General features: G+C 51.3%; 2 protein-coding genes across 2 annotated transcripts; one reads left to right on the forward strand and one right to left on the reverse strand.

Annotated features, from left to right (window-relative positions):
• Positions 1-10,080: 10,080 nt before the first annotated feature.
• COCSUDRAFT_44684 (hypothetical protein) lies at positions 10,081-15,486 on the forward strand (the record flags this gene model as incomplete). The annotated part of the gene is made up of 12 exons (XM_005643819.1): positions 10,081-10,193; positions 10,292-10,388; positions 10,548-10,665; positions 10,770-10,898; positions 11,248-11,402; positions 12,180-12,333; positions 13,007-13,178; positions 13,432-13,532; positions 13,800-13,936; positions 14,303-14,438; positions 14,994-15,078; positions 15,396-15,486. 12 exons carry the CDS (start codon positions 10,081-10,083, stop codon positions 15,484-15,486), a joined length of 1,488 nt encoding a protein of 495 aa, XP_005643876.1.
• Positions 15,487-16,362: 876 nt separating this feature from the next.
• Positions 16,363-22,171, reverse strand: COCSUDRAFT_58627 (hypothetical protein; the record flags this gene model as incomplete). The annotated part of the gene is made up of 14 exons (XM_005643820.1): positions 16,363-16,434; positions 16,685-16,784; positions 17,101-17,219; positions 17,528-17,722; positions 18,006-18,132; positions 18,423-18,565; positions 18,898-19,026; positions 19,362-19,523; positions 19,861-19,995; positions 20,308-20,497; positions 20,796-20,973; positions 21,272-21,357; positions 21,637-21,815; positions 22,025-22,171. 14 exons carry the CDS (start codon positions 22,169-22,171, stop codon positions 16,363-16,365), a joined length of 1,962 nt encoding a protein of 653 aa, XP_005643877.1.
• Between the last annotated feature and the right edge of the window lie 1,020 nt (positions 22,172-23,191).

Consider the following 23,191-nt stretch of genomic DNA (forward strand, 5'->3'; position numbering starts at 1 on the left):
CTTTGCGCTCTCGCAGTCATCATGCATGCTTGCATGCGGTGCAGCAAACACTGCTTTCCTGATCCCTAGATGTCCTTTATATTTATGCAGTGGCAAGCGCTGTATATTGCAGCTGGCACTTTGCAGGTGTCGGCTTGAAGGGGGGTTCCATGCGCGCCACCCAGATAGTGATAGAGGACAGCGAATGCATCGAGCTGCTGAGCGAGGGAACTGCGTCTCACGGAGCGGCTGCGTCCCCAGAAGAAGCTACTGCATCTGCAGTGGACTCAAAGCCCCGGAGAGGCTCTGCGGAGGCCAACGTGAGTTTTTGCCTTTTTAGATTCGCATCCAATATGCCTTGATTACAATAGTATATATGGGCAGACGGAGAACTATTGCGAGGGCTTCCAGGTAAATCTTTGGGAGCTCTCATTTAGAGCGCCTGTTAGATGTATGAGTCAAGGGCTCCTCTGTCTTCTTGCTATACTTGCATTGATCTTTAATTGTGCAACGGATGCAGAGATTCAATTTCTGCCGGCTCTGTGCTGCAGGGAGGCGGAAAATTTGAGGTAGCGACAGCAGATGGCAGGCCTTCAGTTGTAGCGAAGGAGGAAGGTGCATGCACAGCAGGTGGCACTGACACACTCCAGCAGTGCACAGCAGCCAGAAGTCAACCAGCAAACGGAAAGAGAGAGGAAGTGAACCACAGCAAAGCAGCGCAGGAGGGCAGCACAGCAGCAGAGGATAGGGGCAGAGGTGAGGGGCCGAGGAAGGGGACGCCCTTTGACAGGAACGGTGGCCCCTCACAGGAGACCCTAGCACAACTGACAGCCATGGGCTTCACAGATCTGCAGGCCAGAAATGCACTGCGGGCCACTGGGAACAGCTTGGAACGGGCAGCAAACTGGCTGCTCTTGGGACTCAGGTCATGACCGATTATTATCAATCGGGAACAGCATGGGAAGCATTTGCGCAGCCACAAGCAAGGAATCACCCTTTATGGGATTCAGAGATGCAGTGGTAGAATAAGTGAACTCTGCTGTTGAACAATTGAACAGTACTCTGGTGGTAAACAGGAGAAGCTTATAAATTCGGAGTACCTTATGAGGACTCCCTTTTAAATATGTTAGGCGTACCACTGAACAGATCATGGTACCACCGGTGCCAGCAGCAATCATTGCTGCAAATATCTTGAATGAATGCATGATGCTCTTTTGCTAACTGAAGTGGAGCAGCCCTGAACTCAGAATTTGCATGCAATCACAATGCGATCTGGCCAGCTAGAGCTGTACAGTGTGAGGCTCGTCATGACGTGCGCCGGGCGCCCTGGACATCGAAGATATCTCCTTGCACATCACATTTTTTTTTCCATCTGACTGGGGCACAACATGGTGGAGTCACTCAGTGTGCGTGCATCCACTCTCGTTGACCTCAACATCAGGAGGAACAGGGGCAGTTTGGACGATGCAGCCAGGGCAGCTTCCTAGGAATTGACCGCAGCTTCGGGCTGCTACCTAATGCTCCGTCCACGTGATGGATTTGGGCATGACTGTGCGGAACAACACTCAAAATTCATAGGCATCCACTATTATTGAAAGAATTCTCGCAGAAGAATTCTAGCATCTGCGCTGGCGGTGTCGATACACAGTGCCATCTTATCGACCAGGCATCTACATCGTCTTTGTACAGCTATTTTCCTCTCGGTGGCCAGAAGTTGGAATCAATTCACGTGTCAATGATCGTTTTTTTTGTCCTAACATGACACAGCGTGCGAATGTACTGAGGGCGTACAGAGAGCTGGTGGATCTCATAAAACGGTTGCCTGCTGAGAGGCGTGAGGTCAACCTGCAGGAGGCCAGGGCATCAATGAGGGCTAATATGAAAGAAACAGATCCCTTGAAAGCATCCGATATGCTGAAAGATCTGGTCGCTCGTGTCAGCTTCCTGAGAATGGCAACTCCAAAGAGCTACAGAGATAGGTGCTCCCCCAAGCTATGTGCATGCGATTCTACAATACAGCTTCTGACAATGCAAATATATATTCAGATTTCTTTTCGTTGTGATTTGAGGTTGCCTTGTAGGCGGACCAGGCACGGCGCCGAGACATATGTTCTGAGGGATGGACAGCTCGTTGAAGGGCGCGGAGTGGCTGATAGCAGGTCTGTTTCTTGACAGGGTCCAAGAGATGCTGATTGCTGCAATCAAACTGACCACATTAGCTCTGACAATAGCCTGCAAACGCTGCATGAGCACTGACTCTAAATCTCAAGTCCGCCACGTCAAAGGCCATGCTCAGATGCAGAGCACAGCTACCTTCACTGCGCAGGGTGGCTGATGGTAGCATCAGCATGGACGAGGCGATGGCGAGGCACAAGCAGCTGCTCAAGAGGCAGCACTTTGGCCAGGAGCCGCCCAATCTCAGGAAATTCTTCTAGGCATAGTTTCTTTTTTGTCCTTTTGCTTTCTTAGCTCGCAGGAGGCCCCTTGTCTGCGAGTCAGTGCTATTTAGCCTTAAGTTGGCATTTGTGCGCAGCTATATTGTCTTGGTGTTGTTTTGGACACTTACTGCGCCGGTGGGAGCTGCTCATGTCTGTTATGACACAGATCGTGACTCATAATTGCCATGGCCTGTGCCAGGAGATTTAGAGGAAATCCATCATGGATCCATATTGGCTTGTGTGAAGAGCAGCGAGCCGCGCTTAAATTGAAGAAAGGACCATGCAGGGGCTTTTGTGTGTGTGTTGTGTGTGTGTGTGTGTGTGCTGCACTCCTGTTTCCATCAGCCTGCATTAGCGTACAGGGAAGCATGACGTTGCAATGCGGGGGCCTCTGCAATCCATCGATCTCGCACCTTTTCGATTGTTTCTTCGATTCTACAATGGTATCAACACAGAGTTGCTGCAGAAATGCGTGAGGACCATCTTGGGCGGCTGGGCAGAAATTGACGTGCCTGGCAGAGAGAACAATTTGAATGCGTGCTCCGCATTGCACTGGCATGCATGCGCATCATGTCTGAGCTTAATTTAGGTTGTATATCAGTCGCTTGAAAAAAGGCCTCGATGGTTTGCTAAGTGTTAAATCAACGCTGTTCCTGACGACTCAGGAACTGCTGTGGCACGGCTTGAACCAGTGCTTGAGCGCTGCATAGAAACTGCATGCCTGTCTTTCCCGCATTCTGTGTTTGCAACTTGCAAGAGACACTGCGCCTAGCTTAGAACAGAAGAGGGCCATCTTATGCCCCTGATTGCGATTGCCCTGCCAAGCACCTGTTGTGCCGGGCAGCAACTGTTCTGCCGAAATCAGCTCAATTGCATGGTGCCCAGTTTGACACCTTCTGGCACAATCATGTCTGCAGCTGTCAGATCTGATTGTGGACTCTTGCGTAAGATTCTGTTAACTGGGCTATTTGCTCTGCATTTTTTGCATGTGCTTGTCATACCAGGGCTCGACTGATGTGCCAGCCGGGTAGCGGACTATGGACATTGCTCAGGTGAAGACTTAGAGGGCAAGGGCGAGCTGCAACCCAACCTTCAAGCCCCCATCGACTTGATTAATCCAATGGCTTGTCTACGAATAGCCTCTGCCAGCAGGTGAGGAAGCTGCTGCGCCTCATTCATCATTTTTCATGATCATGTTTTGTACTTCTTTGGAGGAGTCATGCCTTTCAGCTGGTTCAATTCAGGCAAGCTCATCAGGATGATCACCGTCAAGTATCCTTGTTCTGCGCCTGTTGCTCTCAGGACCGTGCACATCTGAGACCAAGCCTTCTTGTATGTGGGGCACAGGACAGCAGGGAATGTGTGCGCTGCCTTCGGTTGTTACTTCTAATGACCCTCACTGTCATTCGATCTCTGTGATTTTATCTGTTTTGGCACCACTCCCTCCCTGCTGCATCGCACCGATCACACTGATGGCAGCGTTTCGGCTGCCAGGGTGGCATAGTTACATGTACAGGTGTCAATGCACCTACTCTAGCTAGGCCGTTGGGTAATTTGCAGACCAGCGCACTCTTACGACTTTGGCTCATTCTTGGTGCTTGTCTATCTTGAAGGCAGCAGCAGAGTGATGCATCGCAGGCCCAACAGCCAGCCGCATCTTTGCTTTCTCTTGCTTGTCGTCTTTTGTGACGCAATTCTATGCGTTGTACTGTTGCAGGCGCTGCTAGGTGAGAGATGATGCACCGACGCGTTGCTGCCATGAAGCCACGGAGGAGAGAAGACCGGGGAGTGTATTGCAGGAAGGATATTGAGGCTGTCATGCCGGCCCTACATGCAGAATGCAACGGAATGCTGAGATACTAATGCAACTAGTGAAGCAAGCAGGTAGTCAAATCCATCATGTGTGTGACAAATTACAATCTGGCCAAGCCAAGCTTGTTTACTTCAAGAGCAGTAGCTCCCAGCAAATCATCTGACATGGCTTTGCACAGCAGTTGATAATTGCCAACGGGTGTTAGCCCATTGTCTCTGGCTTTACATTGCATGCATGCTGTCCATGCTGAGTGCAACGCAGTCAAATGTAGCACTGAGTATGATGAGTGTTTGAGTTCATACAAGCATTAGGAGTTCACACCTGGAGGGAGAAGGTGCTGGAGGTGCTGGATGTGCTGATCCAAAGAGAAGACGCATGGCCCGTCATCACACCTCCATCTACATATCATGCGGCCGCTGCAAGCTCTCGTCTTCTTGTGCTTTACCGCGGTCGCTGTCAAACACGCTGGGCCAAGCGACCTCAAGCTGCATGGAGGTACGTACACCTCATGAATGAGCACATCCGAGTAGTAGCGCTGTCAGGAATGCATAGATGGACCTTGCCGACTCCTCACAGAAGTGCCTCTCGCAACCTGCCCGTCTCCAGAATCGTCAGGTCCTTGAGGAGTCAAGTGGCTGACCAGCAATGCACTGTAGCTTTGCTTTCATTGCTTTGTTGTTGGATGCTTTGGTGTAGCTGCCGTTCCTACATTCTAGTCAACTTGAGACAAAGATCCCAAAATCTCTCTCCCAATCAAAGTTTTCTATGTGATTATTCTTGCTCACCAGAGCATCTGCAAAGGGACCAGCTTCAAGTGAGCAAGAATAATCACATAGAGAACTTTGATTGGGAGAGAGATTTTGGGATCTTTGTCTCAAGTTGACTGGAATGTAGGAACGGCAGCTACACCAAAGCATCCAACAACAAAGCAATGAAAGCAAAGCTACAGTGCATTGCTGGTCAGCCACTTGACTCCTCAAGGACCTGACGATTCTGGAGACGGGCAGGTTGCGAGAGGCACTTCTGTGAGGAGTCGGCAAGGTCCATCTATGCATTCCTGACAGCGCTACTACTCGGATGTGCTCATTCATGAGGTGTACGTACCTCCAGGCAGCTTGAGGTCGCTTGGCCCAGCGTGTTTGACAGCGACCGCGGTAAGGCACAAGAAGATGAGAGCTTGCAGCGGCCGCATGATATGTAGATGGAGGTGTGATGACGGGCCAGGCGTCTTCTCCTTGCATCAGCACATCCAATCTGCTCTTAGATTTCAGGAATGGAGATCACCGCAAGATCCTGATGTTGACATTTGAACTGGCTCCGACCTGAGGCTTTGGGTCCTCCATTCACCCATGGAATGTAAAACCCTGTTACGCATAAAGTATAGTCAATGGAAGCTTCTCAATGATTTTGTTGAATCTGCACTTTTTCTTAATTGGGGGGCTGCTTTGAGTTATCAGAAATCGAGGGTGCGAGTGCTAGTGCCAGCAAGTGTTTCTGGCCCAGATTGCTTGCACAGATTGTGTCAGGTTTGTTCTACATCTGCCTTTGCATTCTATGAATGTCAGCTGCATGAAGATTGCAAAAGCAATACTGGCAGCACAGATATAGGAAGCCAAGGATCAAATTGCTGAGCTGACTGCCTGGAGCTATCAGAGTACCTTTTACTGTCCACCACATTTTTTTGGCAGATCAACGGGCGAAGTTGAATGTGCTTGCCCTCCTAGGTGGCCTTTGCATACATTGTCCTACCGCCATTGAGCTGCTGACTTTGCAGTAAATATTCTTCTCTGAATATCTGCAGAGAACATGCTCTTAACGCCCTCCGGGTGATCAGGAAAACTTTGGTGTCGCACATTGTCAATATTGGCACACAAATCAGCATGCATGCAGCGAAGCTGCTGCTACTTCCAATACCATACCGTAAGTGTGCAAGATCTGCCTGTGAAAAGCAAGAAGTTGACCAAAGCTCCAAATGATATGTGCAGACAGCAGAGGCATATTTTCCAGATTTATTACATGCAGCATATACTGGCGGGGGGCGATATTATACTGAGCACCGTGCCCGCGGGTGATCGGATCATGGTTGGATCTGGCATGTCCAAGGAGAACTTGGATTTCGACATTCATGCACTGCTGCACCGGGTCTGCAGACGCACCTTGCCTCTTTTCGCAGAAAAACGGTGCAACAATGATGAAAATTAGAAAGAATCCAGCAACCAGCAGCGCTGCGTACGTTTCAGTTGCGCTCGGCAAATGAAACTTGAGGTCTCCCTGCCAGCAATTCATGCTGAGCCCTGTTGCCTTTCCTACTAGCGCGCCGCGGCAAACTTTTTAAGCTGTAAGCTTGTGTTGCCTCTGGAGCACACTGCTCATGAGACTGACTGCTCACTGCTTTCCTCCCATTAGGTATCTTGAGCTGATTTACCACACACATGATGCTTGCAACTACTGCACTATTCATCAACACCCCTCCCAACCTGAATTCCACGGTCATTGGGGGGATCGAAGATTAGGTCTTTGACGAGAGGATATTATGTTCGATCGTCAACATCCTTATGCGTCATATGTTCATTCTTGGCACCTTATTCCTCCTCGATTATTTATCATTGAACCAAAAGAAGTGAGCTGACCAACATAGCGTGTGCACATGGCGCAAAAGCCAAAGGGACTCTTGATCGCAGCTGTGCTCCTCAGCTTCGTGGATCCATTCTGCTTGACAGGTTTTTAATCTGCTTGCACGCACTTGCTGAGCTTACATTAGTTCCAAAATATTAAATATACATCCGAAAAACATCTTCTGCAGAAGAATAATACAAATTTGGGTAGCTTGAGTTCCCTGCCAAATGTTTTGTAGTGCGACCAGGTGTGGAAAACTTTGCAGTTGCTCCTTCGCCTCAATCACACCATATCACACTCGATGATTTCGAAGGCGGAATTTCTCCCATATCTTTGTTGGGCAAAATGGAGGTGCATGTACTAAATGCAACTGCAAAACCACGAGACATAGACGTGGCTTCAATCCAGAGAGCCTGGAGGCAGTAGCTTATTTGCAGACTTGCTGCACTGGACCTTCCAGATATGCTAAGGACATGGTGTCTGGCCAACGAACAATTTGCTATTGTATTTTGCTGGTGTTCCTTTTTTAAAGCCCAAACATTGCTGCACCTGCCCATGGCCCACTGTTTCTGCTTGCAGGATCATATGACACCTCACAAGGTAACCCCAGCCTGATGAGCTTGGAAGTTAGTACTCCTAATTTGGATGTGAAAATTGCCCCCTTAGAGCCGACAATGATCTTGACAGGCAATGCTGAGGTGATCTGGGGTTGGTCATGCAAATGCAGCACCGGCGCACAAGAGCGACAATGCTGCAGCACCCGCAGTGCATCAATCTGAGATGGAACAAGCGCTGAGAGACTTGGAGCAGCGCATCAATGCGCGGATGGATGGTGTATACTATGAACTACGGGGTTACAACATGGTCTTAGCGATTTGCCTCGGTGTTCCTGTCAGTGTTCTGTGTGCCCTTTCGGTCCACAGGATGATGTGGGTGCGCGCCCTTAGGCAGTAACTGGGCACTGGGTGATCCTTGTGCATTCTGTCCCCTCATCCACAGAAGCCGTCCCACGAGATCTTGTCTAGACTCTACATCGGATGTGCTAGAGAAGTCAGCGCGGATTTTCAATAGCGATCTGCACAAGAACTCTTGCTGCCGGAAGAACGCTGCTATGTATCGAGCCTCGGCTGAGGTGCGGCGTTGATACTGTGCAGCATGCCCACGTTGAATGTGACCTTGCTCAAATTTGGTGAGCCATCAAGCGAGCCTTTAAAGGTGTACCTTTTCCCGCAGATACTTTGCTTTGCGGACCCACCTTGCCTCTCAATAGAATAAATGCGTCCCTATTATTGTATCAACAACAATACAAGACCGCTTGCAAATATTGCTAGGAGATTGCAGCTGTAAAGTTAAGCTAACATCACATGGCTGAAGTGGCACCATATGCCCTCACCGTTTTCACCATCTCATCCTTCCTTGGCTGCTTCAAAAGCTTTCATTTTATGGCCTCCGTCATGTGGGCTGTCATGGCATGTATGACCAATTGTCATTCTGATGACATTGGTCCCATTAGACCCACTAAACGGGAGCATACGGTATTAACATGCTGAAAGGTGAAATTTTGCTAAAGCTACTAGCTAGGCTACCCAGGCTGTGAGATTTCATGGGATTGACACGCTCTAAAGCAGAGATGAATCGCCACATGTCACATGTGTCACAAGTATACACGTTGGATTTCCATCTTACAAGCCTCGATGTCCGGCACCCTGGGAGTGCATTGCATTCAATGCAAGCACTTTGTTGCTTTAATGATTGTAAAACTGTCAAAGTGGTGCTTTCTCTTGTGTGCACCCATGGCACTGTGACACATTGGCATTTCCGTGAACTGCTTGCGCCTCACAGAGATGAAAGGACCAACCGTAATTATTTTTCCACTGCCGCGTTGTTTTCTCACAGGCGGCCTTGGATCCGGCACAACTCGATAGCACATTCTCTAACCTTGCAGTGTTTGCCCTCTTCAACTGTTGAGCTTTTCAATCATGAGCTTCATCCTGCGAGGTCTGTGCTGTCACTTCTCCAGGGATCCAGCAATCCTGTTCTTCTGTGCCACTGGGCCCATTTGTGGAGATCAGCCTCCGTACTGGCAGGATCACTATAAACCCTCTGTACTGCGGCGCCTTTGCTGGCTGGGCCATGTCCAGGGCTATCATTGTCACCAAATTTTCTGTATCGGCGTCTCGGGCATTCATGACTGTCCAGCTCTCTATGGAAACCATCAAGGATATCCTGTTGTTCTGAACACCCGTGTGGACGAGCACGAAGTCCAGTGCCTGGTCGTAGAGTCAGGGGTCACAGCAGCTATCGGCCACTCTGCAGTGGACACCGTTCTGTCTGAGGTGAACTTCCAGCTGATCGAGCCTGGTGTCTTTCGTGTCTGGCTGGACGACCGCTTCCAGGTCGATGCCCGAAGCGCTGCTGTGCGCGCAGAGCTGGCTGCAATCTCTGCAGAGCAGGGTGCTTCTACTATGAGCCCAGACACTGTGATGCAGGCTGTATAGGTGCAGAGAACGACTGTTCTGATTCCACTGTATCTGTTTGCAAGCTGTGAGCACATGGGTGAGTGTATCTGCAGGCCCAGAGTGTATCCTCTGAGTGTATTTGCAGCTTTCTGATGATGTGGCAAAGGTCTCTGCTGAGAAGGGGAAAGGAATGGAATTGGAGAAAGGACCATGCAGGGGCTTGTATTGTGTGTGTGCTGCAGTCCTGTTTCGACCAGCCTACATTAGCGTACATGGTTTTAATGCGGGCTGGCCTCCGCAATCGATTGCACCTTTTCGATTGTTTCTGCGCTTCTACATTGCTATGAATACAGAGTTGCTGCAGAAATGCGTGAGAGAGCATCTTGGGCGGCTGGGCAGAGATTGACGTGCCTGGCATGCATGCGCATCATGCCTCAACTTAAATTAGGTTGTTTGTCAGTCCTTTTACAGACGGCCTTGTCTGGGCTCTTCTGGGCTCTTTAGAACAGTTTCTGAATTTCGGGTACGCGTGTAAACTGCAGATAGACTGGCACATAGATCTTTTCAAGGGGGCATCAACTCTGGTACTTTATTGAACTGCCTTCGAGGAACACATGCAGGGAGCCGCCTGGCACGTGATCACATTCATCCAAAATTGGATCCGAGTATTGCTTCCAACCACCCGGACAGGGCAGGATCCGCGCTCAAACTTTGCGAAGAGGCCGCAAAGATAAGTTCGATATCTGTTCTTGTCTTGAGTCGGGTGATCGGAAGGATGGCACGGCAGTCCGGATCTCTGGAGATCATGCGGAGCGCTCTCTTCTGGCTAGCGTTTGGAGCGTTCTTGTGCACATTGGCTCAGGAAGATCAAACTCATGAAGCAAGCAGGTACTCACCTCAGAGGCGAGAGCTCGGCTCTTGTTCCGCAGCAAGCACGTATTTTGTTGCGGCACGTGTCTCTGAACACACCTCTTTCGTTGCGGCAGGAGCGATAGCGGCCTGTTCCAAATACTAGGAACCGGTCCCAATACTAAATTTGAATGGACGCCAAGGACAATTTTTGCAGCTGCCCTAGCTTGCGTGGTGAGTGCCCCATCACCTTTCACGACATGCATGATATACGAGGACCGTGCTTTCGTCCCTCAATCGAGACAATATTAGGTAGCAAAATGCTTTGTAGCTCTATAGTATCAGATAAAAGAATTTGATGGTGTTGAGGCTCTTTGATGATGTCTTCGGCAGTGTGCACTGCTGGCCAACAGTGCTGGCATCGGAGGAGGGCCATTCTACGTGCCCCTTCTGAACGTGGTCCTGGGCTTCGACTTGAAAGCCGCAACTGGCCTGAGCCACACGATTGTTGGTACGGGCAGACGCCTCCCTGTTGTCAACAACTGTATTTTGCAAAACAGCATCGCACCATGCCAGACCTAGAACCCAGCTGAACGGCTCCTTTGTGTCGTGCAGCGACGTCAGCAGTGGCGAGTTCGATATATGGTCTGATCCAAACGCACCCAAACGACCCCAGCAGGCCCCTGGTGGACTTTGATGTGGCCCTCACCTTCATCCCTGCCCTGTTGCTGGGCGTCAGCTTTGGTGAGACCCCCATCCCACACTCCTCTGTGAAATATCCCAGCTGACCGCACATCCTGCTTTTCCGCGATCTCATCTTCGTGCATTGGTGCCTGCCGCAGCATGCAGCACAGACAACGAAAGACTTGGCCTAAAGGGAAGCTTTGGAAGTTTCTTGTCGTCCAAATGCATCCATTTGATCGGCACTTTGGCATCTTATCCATGATGTTACTGGCTTTATGTTGCCTCTCGTTCCTTCCATTTCCCTGAGCAGCGGGTCTGGAAGGGTCTCTTAGGACTGGGACAAAGGGCAGGGAACAGGGCTGTCAGATTTTGGACTCGTTTTGATGTGCTTTGATGTGCTGTCCTGCAGGTGTGCTGCTGAATGTGCTCGTGCCGGACTGGCTGCAGACTGCGCTGCTGACTGTGCTGCTGCTGTTTGTGATAAACAAAACGGTGCGCAAGGGCATCACCCAGTGGCGCCAGGAGCAGAAGGCCATCAAGCAGAAACGCAGCGCCGCCCAGCAGGTGTTCCCCAGCCCTGAAAGTGTGCATACTTGCTCTCCGGACTTGCGTCACATATGTATTCATGCAAGGCCTTAGATGACCCTGATGTGGGGCAATCTACTGTGTGACCCCACAGTCCTGGCTCGGTCTATGGGGGACTGAGTCAGATATAGCATAGCAGAAGATGCCATGCGTGAGTGAGTGCATTGTGCGGAGTGGAGTCAAGTGCTCACCAGCCCTGAATCACTGCGCATTTTTTCACACATGTTAGCAACGTAAGCAAAGACACGCCGTCATCAAAAAGAGGCCCACTGTACAGCATCGGTCCTTGGCCAAGCAGGGCTGTCCAGGGGGCGACCTATGGCAGTGTGCTTGACTGGTATCGCGTTAGGCGCAAATACATCTCCTTGAAAGGCACTAGGGTGCAAATTGATACGGTATTCCCTTTCAACATTCCCGAAGAGCTTCTGGAAGGGCCATTTGGGATTCACCACAGCGCTTGAAAACATAATTTTGAAAAGATGAGTCGAAACATGTGGTTCGAGAAAGCGCCTGTCCTGATACTTCAGCTGCATTGTGAGGAGCTGCTCAATTCCTTTCGGTGCCCTGCAGCTTCACTGCATTAGGAGGATGACAAGTATGATGCAGGTTGGAGTTTGGACACCATGATTGCAACATCACACTTGAGAATGCGGGCAAGGAGGGATGCCTCCCTGGCACTCGCTCTGCCGCTCTGAAACCCTAACCCTAAACCCCTAAAACCCTGAATAAACTGAATGATCTCATTGGCTGCTGTAGGATCTTGGTGATGAGGACGATGAGGAGGGTGTGCTCCACGAAGAGCGATTCGAGCGCAACCCCAGCAAGAGATTCAGCGCCCCCCACAGCTCAGTGCACCAGCTGCAGACCACGCTCTCCCAAATCTTCCACCGCCTGCCCTTATTCAAGGCATGTCACTGCGCTGCTGAGTCATCATCTTTATACATCAAGTGACAGACAGCGCGATTTGAGGAGCAGCAGCCTTCACCTGCAGCTTGCCTGCACATGCACCTTGCCTCTGGCAGAAACAGCGTGCGGTTGGCCTTCGTGCTGTCATGCATGTTGAAGTTACGTTGTAAAATTGCCGGTGTACAACTTTATCGTTGTAGCAGGTCGGCAAACCCAGAACCAGAGGCCATAGCGCAGAAACGCAGGGTGTCTGCAGCCACAGCTGCGGTGCCTTCAAAAATTCTGCAGCCTAGCACTGTCACTGTGTGGAACATGCCACCTTGTCTTGGTTTTGTGTCCACGTATGCAGTGCCCTCTGTAGATGGGAGGCTCTCTTTTGCAGTCTTTGTCTCAAGCAAGACGTCTTTGTACTGTTGGACGTCGCGCCATTTATTTAGCGGAGCAGATCTGGGTTCATTTCTCCTTTGGGGACCATCATTGATGTTGAAAGAGCAGATGAACCCGAGTCTTCTTCATCACATGTCTGGTGCGAAATCTAGAGGCCTGCATGGATTGAGACGAGCACTGCAGCTCCTCAGTCAATTTGGTGGGAGGGAGCGCAGTTTGCCAACCTCCAGCCTGTGAGCCTCCGGCCTCAACAAATCTCTCAAGTGATGCAAGCGTGTGGATTTCAGCAGTGCGTAAGGTGTGCGAGACTTGTGTGCAGATGGCGGCGGTGGTGGCTCTTTGGGCGGTGTTTCTGGCGTTCCAGCAGCTGAAGGCGCGGTACCCAAACTGCACATGGCAGTACTTCACCATCTTTGCCGCCCAGGTCATCTTCCTGCTCTCCGTCACCGCCTTCTGCATCTGGTGCGCCCTCCCTGCTCTGTGAATCTTTATTTGGTGCTGCAGAATTGAAGCTCCCCTTGACTCACGGGATCCTGAGCAGGTGTGACTTAATGGGCAGGATATTGGTGGTTTAGTTTGATTTACTAATCAATTTTTAAAGTGGGGAATATCTCCGCACAGGCCTTTCCAATGACGCTTGGTAGCAGTGACAATACTGTGTCCAGGCATCCGAATTGGATTTGTTCCGTAAAAGGACCTCTATTTGCCTGATCAGGTATGAGGCAAAGAAGGCAGCGGGTCCGCACGCTGATGAGATGGATCCGGAACTGAGGACAGTCATCCTGGGCGAGCAGAGCGACTCTGAAACACCCATTGGTGCGCCCACAAGTACACAAGCAAACGTTTTATTTTTCACTGCGGCGTCTTGGAAGGCAGGCTAACTGCTCAAAATTTCAACAGAGCGGCCTATGCCTGCAGCTGTTGTTGCTAGGAAACGTCCCTGACTTTGACTCGCTCAGGTGAGGGTATGACAGCAATACCCATGGTGGAGCAATTTAGCCTCTTTCTTGCTGGGCAACATTGTCGTGATATTAATGGCAGGCATGCAGGCCCGGTTGACAGCCTGTCTGATTTAATGTGCAGGCACGGCGGATACATACAAGAGGCTGGCCAAGGTGGTGGGAGTGATGGCCTTTGCTGGGTTCACGGCCGGGCTGCTGGGTATCGGAGGCGCCCTCATCTTCAACCCCGTGCTGCTGCAGCTGGGCGTGCAACCCCAGGTGAGCAGCCTCTTCCGAAAGAATTCCTCTCCCTCTCACAGACTTCAGCCCCCTGGAGCGACTCAGGACTCAGGCTGCAGTGGGCGATCTTATGTGCCCCAGCCGAAGAGAGAAAGCCATGGGACATGCATGTTATGCGGCGAGAATCCTTCCATTGAGATATATCCAACAGGCAGCATATGGTATCTCTGATGGCAAGTGCTTGAGCAGCACAAGACCAGCCTGCAATTTCCTCGCAGAAGAGAACAACCCGAGACTGCTAACACCGATGCAGGCTGGTGCATTGCCAGCCTTCCCTATATTGTTGTGAACGAATAAGTAACCCAGCAGCAACTGTTCTGACAGTGTGTGCATGGCACGCCGCAGGTGACTGCTTCGACATCGGTGCTGATGATCCTGTTCACCTCGTCGGCCATCGCGCTGTCCTTCTACTTCCAGGGCCTGCTCAACACCAGCTACGCCCTCGTCCTCGCACCCCTCTGTTTCGTTGCCTCCCTCATAGGTTTGCAATTCTCTTCAACATTCACCCCCTCCAGTCCTGCCATTTGTCGCCTCCCTTATAGATTTGTGGATTTTCATTACCTCATTCACCCTCTCCAGCCCTGCATGCACCCTGTCTGCAGTCGCACTACGCCTCTGGCAGGAACAGCGCGCCGACTGTAATGAATTAAACTAACTATAGAAAATTGATAAATTAAGAAATTGTAACGATAACAATCAGATTATCTATTGTGCCCGCCTGCAAGAGACACTTGCATGCCGAGGGGCTTCAAGTGTGGCGTCCAGCAGCCTTTGATGTGTGTACTCTACGGGCAGAGCATTGACCCTCATTTGGCTTCAACTTCACAGAGAATGTGCTGAGAGAGATGTAAGCTCTACACAGGCTTGAGATGGCGCCTTATGCGCACTGCATCTGGCCTCATTCTGGAGGTGTGGAGCGGGCACGCTGGGCATTTTTGTATAGCCCCATCTCGGCGCAAGCTCAAGCTTGAGATGCACAGCTGCTGCAGTGGCAGGAAAGTGCGGTGCTCTGATTCTTGTGATATCGGCTGTGCAGGAGTGACTGTGGTGGGACGCATCATCAGGGCTTCTGGACGAGTCAGCATCATCGTGCTGCTGCTGTCAGCTCTCATCATCGCAGGGTGAGTCATCTCACAGCCACCCCTTCCGTGTATCATTGAACCACCGATGAACCCATGCAGCTTTTCTGCAGGACGTACCTTGCCTTCTGGCAGGAAAGGCGTTCAGTAATAACAGTAATAAATAATTTTAATAACAATGATGACCATAAGTCGCTGTGTCTTGTGAGATTGGAAGCTGTGTGAAAGCGCATACAGTGTTTCGGGAGAGCAAGACAAGGCCTCTGTTGGCGCGCTCAAGCAGTGTGAGCTGCTGTTGTGCTTGCCTGTCCCTGTGCAAGTTGCCAAACGGCTAATGGATGTATGGCATGTGGGTGCAGGACGGTGCTGACGGCTTTCTTTGGGGGCATCCGCGCGGTCAATGACATCAGGGATGGGGCGCCGATTGGATTCAAGCCTTTCTGTGATTGAGGGTGACAACTTGTCTGACAGTAGCATATCGTAGTTGCACAGTAGCATGATCTCTTTCCGCATGCTCCCCTTTGGGAGGTGACGTTGAGGGTGTCATGCAGGAAAAGCCAGAATGGGCAGACAAGTAAACATCAGGGTAAAAGTCAGGGCTTTAGGAGTTGTACCCTCCACCTCCTTTGGCAACGGTCACGTTTACCAGTGAGATTGCTGGATTCTGGAAACTTGCAATTTAACATGCCTGGAGTCAGATTAATGCGCTGATATACGAATGAAAAGCATGGTCCAGGGTGCTGGGCAGCCAATCCACGGAATGTTGCCGTTGCTGAGGCCCATCTGGGCTCCATCAGTTTAATGCTGGAAAGTGAGTTTCCTTCTTGGATCAGTCAGCACAGAAGGGAAATGCTGAACAAGTGGGGCCCTTATTAGTAAGAAGCTGTTGCATGGTTTCAGAACAGGAGCTATTCTGTGAACAGTTTCACCGTGTGGTCTGTCACTGGGGAATCCTGAGTCTGAATGCCAAGTGAAAGCATGTTTAACACCTTATTTCAACGCTCTATATATTCTGAAAAGCATGGACAAGGCAGTCAGCATGCAGTGCAGGATCCAGAAGCTAGGACTTTATTACATTGCATGCAGGCTCAAAACTTGAAGCAAGGCAATTCTTCAGATTTGCACTGCGTTCTAGCTTGCTTCCCAGGACTCACTCATAGCAATTACACAGAACAGTTACTATGCTGAAGCCACTGCAGGGCAACAATAAGTCAGTGCTGGATACCGAACAGTGTGCTTCCACTGAAACTTCAGAACTTTTCTTTAAATAGTTAAATTCAACCCCTCGTTCCAAGGCGCAGCTATCCATCGCCTGCTGCGATTTGCTCAGGTACTGAGCGAGTTGACAACCTTCTTGATCTCATCCCTCACAAGATTCGCATCGCCAAGCTTCAACACCTGCACAGCAGAGACACGGCAAATGTTCAGCCCATGCATTAGTCACCGATTTGTTTTGCCGACTTGTCATATCAATAATATAACCCCTGCATTGGAAGCTCGCACGCAGAGGTACACATGCCACGACTTGGCCTGGAATGCAGGAATAGTTGTCACGGGCAGGAAGCACCAGCAGCCATCAGCAGAGTTTCAGCAGGATTAGTCATATGAGTCAACAAGGGTAGTCATGGTGGGAGAATCCAGTCAGCACCTTGCGGTCGTAGGTGAGGATGCCGTTGACCTCTGCCTCCACGTCGGTCAGCTGCGTGTAGATGGCAGCACTCAGCCCGGTGCTGGCCTTGACCAGATCGCTCGCACGATGCAACAGATCTATGAATGTCGCCTGCAAGCAAACACAGAAAGCATGCTTGTCAGATATGATAACACTAAACAACAGGAACCCATGCATGTAGGTCTGGCGGAATATGTGCAGACAAATCCACAGGCAGAAATTCACGCTGCAATGCAAGCTTTCCTTGAAATTTCTCCAGCCAAAGCCCTCTGAGATACTGAGGAACGGGGACGAGTGCAGGGGATCTTTAGAGAGAAAGCCGAGGTATGCGTGCCTGCAGCTGCCCGGCGTCTGCCTGTCCACGGTCCTTTATAGCAGCGTCCCTGGAAGTCCACGAGTGCCCGTCATAGTACAGGGCGAGGCCCCCGTACTCCCCGTTTACGGACGCGCGGGTCTCCGTAGCTCCAGAGCTGTACGGGCCGGGGTACATGTGGTCATCCCGGATTTCCCCAACCTGCACGGCACCACAGGAGAATACTTAATTCAAACATTTCTGGGATTTGCAATCTGCCAGCGCACTTGAGCCCTTCTGATATGCACAGCTAAGGCCTCCTGTACTCTGGAATATAATTTTCCTATTACTAATATCTCTATAAATGCACAATAATCAACACTGTATCTTAAAATCTTGCTGATGCTGTGCACCATGGCTTGACCTTCTGCCCAATTGAATCGCGCGGTGTCACAAGCACCTGCAAAGCTTGTGAAAGCATGGCAAGACAGGGCAGTATGCAGGCAGTGAGATTGAGAAAGGGCGCATACATAGCCGGTGTAGTGCTGGTACTTGGCGCCCTTGTCCGCGGTGATGTCCTGGGGGTCCTCCCAGCCGGAGGTGGCCCCCCACAATCGCGAGGGGTCCTCGCTGCGGGCTGCCTGCACCGCCTTTTGAGTGTCGTACTGGCCCCAGCCCTCGTTGAATGTGTAGTACTGGATGATGCTCGGGAAGGACAGGTGCTCCTGCGCATGCATACAAGACTCTCCTGAATATCTGGGCAATATGGTATTGTTTCTGGTATCTGTAAACGCCCACTTGGCAGGGCTACGGCTCTGACTTATGCCGCAAGTAGAGTTCACCTAAGGATATCCATAGTTGTCTCAAGTTCATATTGACTGCAATCTCAGCTGGGAGGTTGCAATTCAAACTGCTCCAGCAGGTCGCAGAAAATCTTTCTGCAGATAATCACGTCAAGACACGTGCATGGGTGGTTCAGCACACATGCGGCAGTATAGAGGGAAATACCTCGATCATGCGGGTGAGTTCGTAGGTGTGCTGGGCCTTCTCCTGGGGGTGGCGGTAGTAGACGCCGTCGTTGAAGGGATCCTCCCAGAACATGGCGGGCATGTCCTGCCACACCAGCATGCCCAACCTGCACACCCATTAGACAAGTTTATACTGACTAAGCTGTACTCGCTGCCAGTAACACGCCTGTCAACTCTATCCCTGCCACTGAATGAAAACCTAATAAGAATATGACCACTTCTTTGTCATCGGGCCACTTGTGGCTGGTGCTGAAAGCACTTGAGGCAGCAAAAGTTGCAGCCCGTGAAGTTAGTTTGAATGTTTGTACCACTTCTAGCATGCGGCTTGAGCACACTGTGTGGTGTGCCAGGAGAGCAATGACTTGTAGACCTGAATGGGAGGAAGAGGGGCACTCACTTGTCTGCGCAGTAGTACCAGCGGTCCGGCTCCACCTTGATGTGTTTTCTGAGAGTGGTGAAGCCCAGCCGCAGCGCCTCCTGGATGTCCCAGCACAGGGCCTCCTCCGTCGGCGCTGTGTAGAGCCCATCCGGCCAGTAGCCCTGTAATTGCAGAAATGATGTCATGCTTACGTCACACGCAAGTTTCCTGACAACAGAGGTGATGCTGGATGCGCTGCAAATGGTAGCTTCATCAAACGATGCTGACCGCGGCAATTTGCATGCCGGCACATGCCGGCACATGCAAACTTCTCATGCAGGATGTCGCCAAAGACACTCCAGTGCTGCACTCTGCTTAATGAAGGGAAAGGAGCGCGCTGAATATTAGAGCTGCGCTTCAAGAGGAAAGCCCGCTCATTCAGCGATTCACAAAGGCCTCTGTCTTTGCAGCCGCTTAAAAGGAACAAATGACCCTATCCTCAGAGAGAGCTGACCTGGTCGAGGAGCCCCACTTGGGTGATGGGCTTGTTGTTGAGCCAGATAAACATGGGCCCGTTATTGGGCAGCGGGGCAATGTGTGCCTTGCGCATGCCAAAGTAGCCCTTCACTGTGTCCAGCGCATCCTGCAACCAGCAGCAGTGCAACCACCTCAGCATTTTATGCTCCAACTGAGCACTGCTGCATCAGCAGCTGTATCCCACCCTGACAAGGACATCAAGATGCAGTGTTGGACCTTCCCTGGGTGCAGCAACATACCCTGGCAGGGGAACCACAATCATAATCTGTGTAAAAATTACCAATACGTGTCATTTACATGTCTGAAAAGTGTCCCTGGCAGACACATGCATGCAAGCTGGCATGGCCCTTTGTTTACAGCACACACTGCTGTGAACGCGACAAAATTTTCAGCAAGTTGAAGGGCTCATTTAAGGCATGCCTGGGTCTGATAGTTCGCCACGGCTGTGGACTTCGCTGCGGTGGAGTTGGTGGCTGCTGGGTAGAGGCTGACTTCGATGTCGTACAGGAAAGGCTCGCCCCCGAAGATGGCAGGGCTCCACAGGCGAGGGTTGGGCAGGCTCAGGTTGAAGGGCCTGCCCACGACTCCTTCTCCAAAGGACACCTGCACATTGCATGTCCAGAGTTTGCTCAGACCCAGCCTCCCATCCTGTGCAATTTTCTCCTGCCCAAATCAACGGAAAACCACGCATGCAGAGCAACTCTTCTTGTGGCAAAAAAGGCTGCGGCAAAGAGGAGGCATTGTATGCGCTGTTGACGGCCTGTGGCCGACGGAAAGCTGCAATCAGATGATGCAGGGATTTAAAAAGTGCTGCTTCAAGATAAAAAAGCTGATGGCAGGGGGTGTGCAGGTGCTTAATCAGTGCTGCAAGTGCTGACGGGGCGCGTGCATGGCATACGAGCCTAAACAAGCAATGTGCGCGGGTCTGCGAGGGCGTCACCTTCTTGCCGTCCTCGATGGCTGCCACGCGGACAGGGAGGCCGAGCGCCTGCTTGTTGCCCTGAACAGTGATGCTCAGATGCTCCGCGTCGACGTCAGGGATCATGTCCAGGCGGCTGATGTAAGCCTCCGACACCTGCACGCACATGCCGCCACATGACCACTGACTTGCAGGAACAGGCTTGACGGCTAATTACCCGCAGAAGCAGAAATCTTACCCTTTCTCTGCGGCTGTCACTCGCAGCAGAGTTTATGAGGGCTGACAAGGGAGACAGGTAAAGGCTTAGAGGGAGTGGGCCTTGATTGCTTGTACTGCTCAGACACACCGGGAGATTATTGCGGGAAATCAGTTTGTTGCTGCTACCAAAGATCGCGAATTACCCCTTGGCTGCAGTTGGAGCAGGGTTTCTGAAAGGTTATACACTGATGCAAGGGAGGGGAAACACACCCGCTCCAGCCAGACGGTCTGCCAGATTCCCTCGGTGCCCATGTAAAAGATGCCTCCGTTGTTCTTGCGCTGCTTGCCCAAGGGGATGTGGGCGCTGTCTGTTGGGTCGTACACTCGCACTATCAGCTCGTGCTGACCGCTGTTGCCATGTTTCAGTGCGTCGGTGATGTCCACAGCAAACTTGTCATACCTGCAGGAAACACGAGAGTGTCCCTGTCAGCAGACGTTTTTATGATACGTGAGAACGAAACCCGCCGCAGTGTGAGACAAGAATGACTGTGAGGAGCCACACAATCTAGCCGTGGTGCAATCTTTGAGGAAGAGTTGCCAGATAGGGATGGCAGCACCGCTGATGAGTCGTGCATGCAAATCCGCAGCCCGTTGGGCTGCACAGGAGATAACACAGGACACTGCAGGAACGCATTATCTTTACCATTACAAAGTCCTCAGCTGCATGTTGGATATGGGAAGGGTGTTTGGCTGCGCACCCGCCGTTGTGCTGTGGGAATTCCACTCCATTCACCCAGACCTGGGCTTGCCAGTCCACGGCGCCAAAGTGGAGCACCGTGCGCGAGGCGTTGCGCAGGTTCCGCCAGCTGCCGGGCAGCCGGAAGCTGCGTCGATACCACATGTGGGTCACTCCCACCCTGTATGGGTCCTCCACCCCTGCATGCCACATCATCCTCCACGTAAGCGCATCCGCTGAGTCATATTGATGTCACATGCAATTTGAAGCTCTGAGGCACTTTGCTGGGGCCTGTCCTGCTCAACAGAAATAGGGAGCCATAACAGAGGACACTGAAAAGAGGGGTCGGCAGGCTGCTTTGCCATGTCCAAAGACAGTACAAGTGACAAAGGCGGCTGATCGGATCTGTTCGGCATCTCCTGACATCAATGTGCTTTACCCATAAGCCAGCAACAGGGCAATGGATGCGATTTGCAGGGGCATTAAGGAGGGCCGGACCTGACAGGTCAGCGCGCACGCCGAAGGGGACCACAATCTTGCGGGCCAGTGTTCTGTTGATGGGCGGCGCGCCATCCTCCCAGCCCCTGCAGTCAGCCAAAAGACCCTTTATTAAACGCCAGCACGACAGAAACAACCATGCAGATACAACCACACATGTGTGCTCCTCGCTGCCGGTCAACTTGAGGCGCCCGGAAAAACGGCTGGGCATGGCTGCCATATTTTGAGCAGAAGGCAAAGGCACTGTAAGACTCCTTTGCAAATGCTTTGGGTGCACCTCAGCCCAGAATCAGAGCTCACCGCAGGCACTTTGTTACAGCAGTGATTGCTACAGCATTGGGTGGCAGAGGGAAGGGGGGGCTTACACATTGGCCTCCCACTCCCAGATGCCATTCAGGTTGATCCAGGTGTCATTGCCCCTCAGCATCTGTGGCCGAGGGTACATCTGGTGTGGCTTGTAGGGGTCCACATCACAGGCAAACTTCGAGGCCAGCCTGAACGGCTTGCACTCGCCAGTCAGCGCCTTGATGGAAGGATTGCAGTCCTGCACCGGGCACAGCAACATTTGCTCAGACTTCTGTGATGCTGTGAGCAATAACTGCCAGATCGTGCCGCTCATGACAGGCAGTGCAAAGGAAGCCTGGTGTGGCATATTGAGCTGAGTGCAAGCTGCCAGGAGCTGCAGCAGAGACAGCCCTGTCACGAGAATAGGTGAAAAAGCTATGCTGCTGGCGAAGACAATTTGGCACTTACGCAGTTCTCCGGAGGAGCCGGAGCCGGTGCTGGCACTGGGGCGAAGTCCGTCGAAGATGGCGCGGGAGCAGGTGAAGGTCGACCGTAGACGAGGGTGCACGACACCAGCAGCACGGCAGCTGCCTGGATATAGGCGTGCCGCGCCATGGAGTCTTTCGAACGAAGGTTGGACTGGCCCCGAGCAGATCGCCTGCACAGCGGTGGGATTTGTGAAGGGAGGCTGCAGTCGCCATTATCAAAAGCGCGCACACACAACCTTCAATCAACCGCATATTCGTGTAGTGTTCTGCTGCCGCAAACAACTGAACACGTCTGAAACTATCAGAAGGATCACTCCTCGTTGCTTGACGATACCAAATGTGCAGTGAACTCACTGTCGAAAGGATACCCGTGAACTTGAACCTTAAGTTTGGTATCATTCTTCTCATATATCAACGAAGCTTTCATCAGATCGGGACAGTGGCGGCCCAATAGAACCCCAAGGCCATAGAGGCACACCATCGCCATCATCGCCGGCATCGCCATAATTGCCGGCTTATGAAATTTTATCATCAAAAGCCTCAATGACCCAATCAAATCATCACCTATAAGCTACTCAATGCTAGAACCTACATAATGGACAAAGGTGAGTATGCCAACAGCTCACCAGGTGAAGGAGATGAAGTTTATCAACGATGCGCCACACGGAGCTTGATGCTTGGCTGGGCTTCAGTGGTGATCAAGAAGTAAAGAAGTGTCTTACAAGTCCATTGTGTATTCTCCGGTGTACAAACAGCGTTCACCAAAAGTTTGTTTGCTGTTCTGAGCCTTGTAGCAGCCTTCATATTCGCACACTAGATATAACAACGCCCTAGGGTATCCTGATTAGGTGGTAACAATGGTGGTTAGTCAGAGGCTGTGGCATCTTCTAGAAGACTTTTTGCTAAAGTCCCAGGCTGTTGATGTCCACATCAGTTGTCGACAGATTGTTCCTCCGCAGCAATTACTGATCGGCAGAGTAATGCACGGCAGCCATTGTCCTGTAATTGCCTTGTTATGAATCGACGCGCATGAGAGAGGAAAGCAAACATTGACTCACTACACTACTTGACACTATTTGAAGTAATGGCATTAATGTTTCCCTGGTATATTGCTCTCTGGTGCATCTAAGCATTGATGGCCGGATGC

The sequence above is a fragment of the Coccomyxa subellipsoidea genome (assembly GCF_000258705.1).
Source record: "Coccomyxa subellipsoidea C-169, whole genome shotgun sequence".
NCBI lineage: Eukaryota > Viridiplantae > Chlorophyta > Trebouxiophyceae > Coccomyxaceae > Coccomyxa > Coccomyxa subellipsoidea.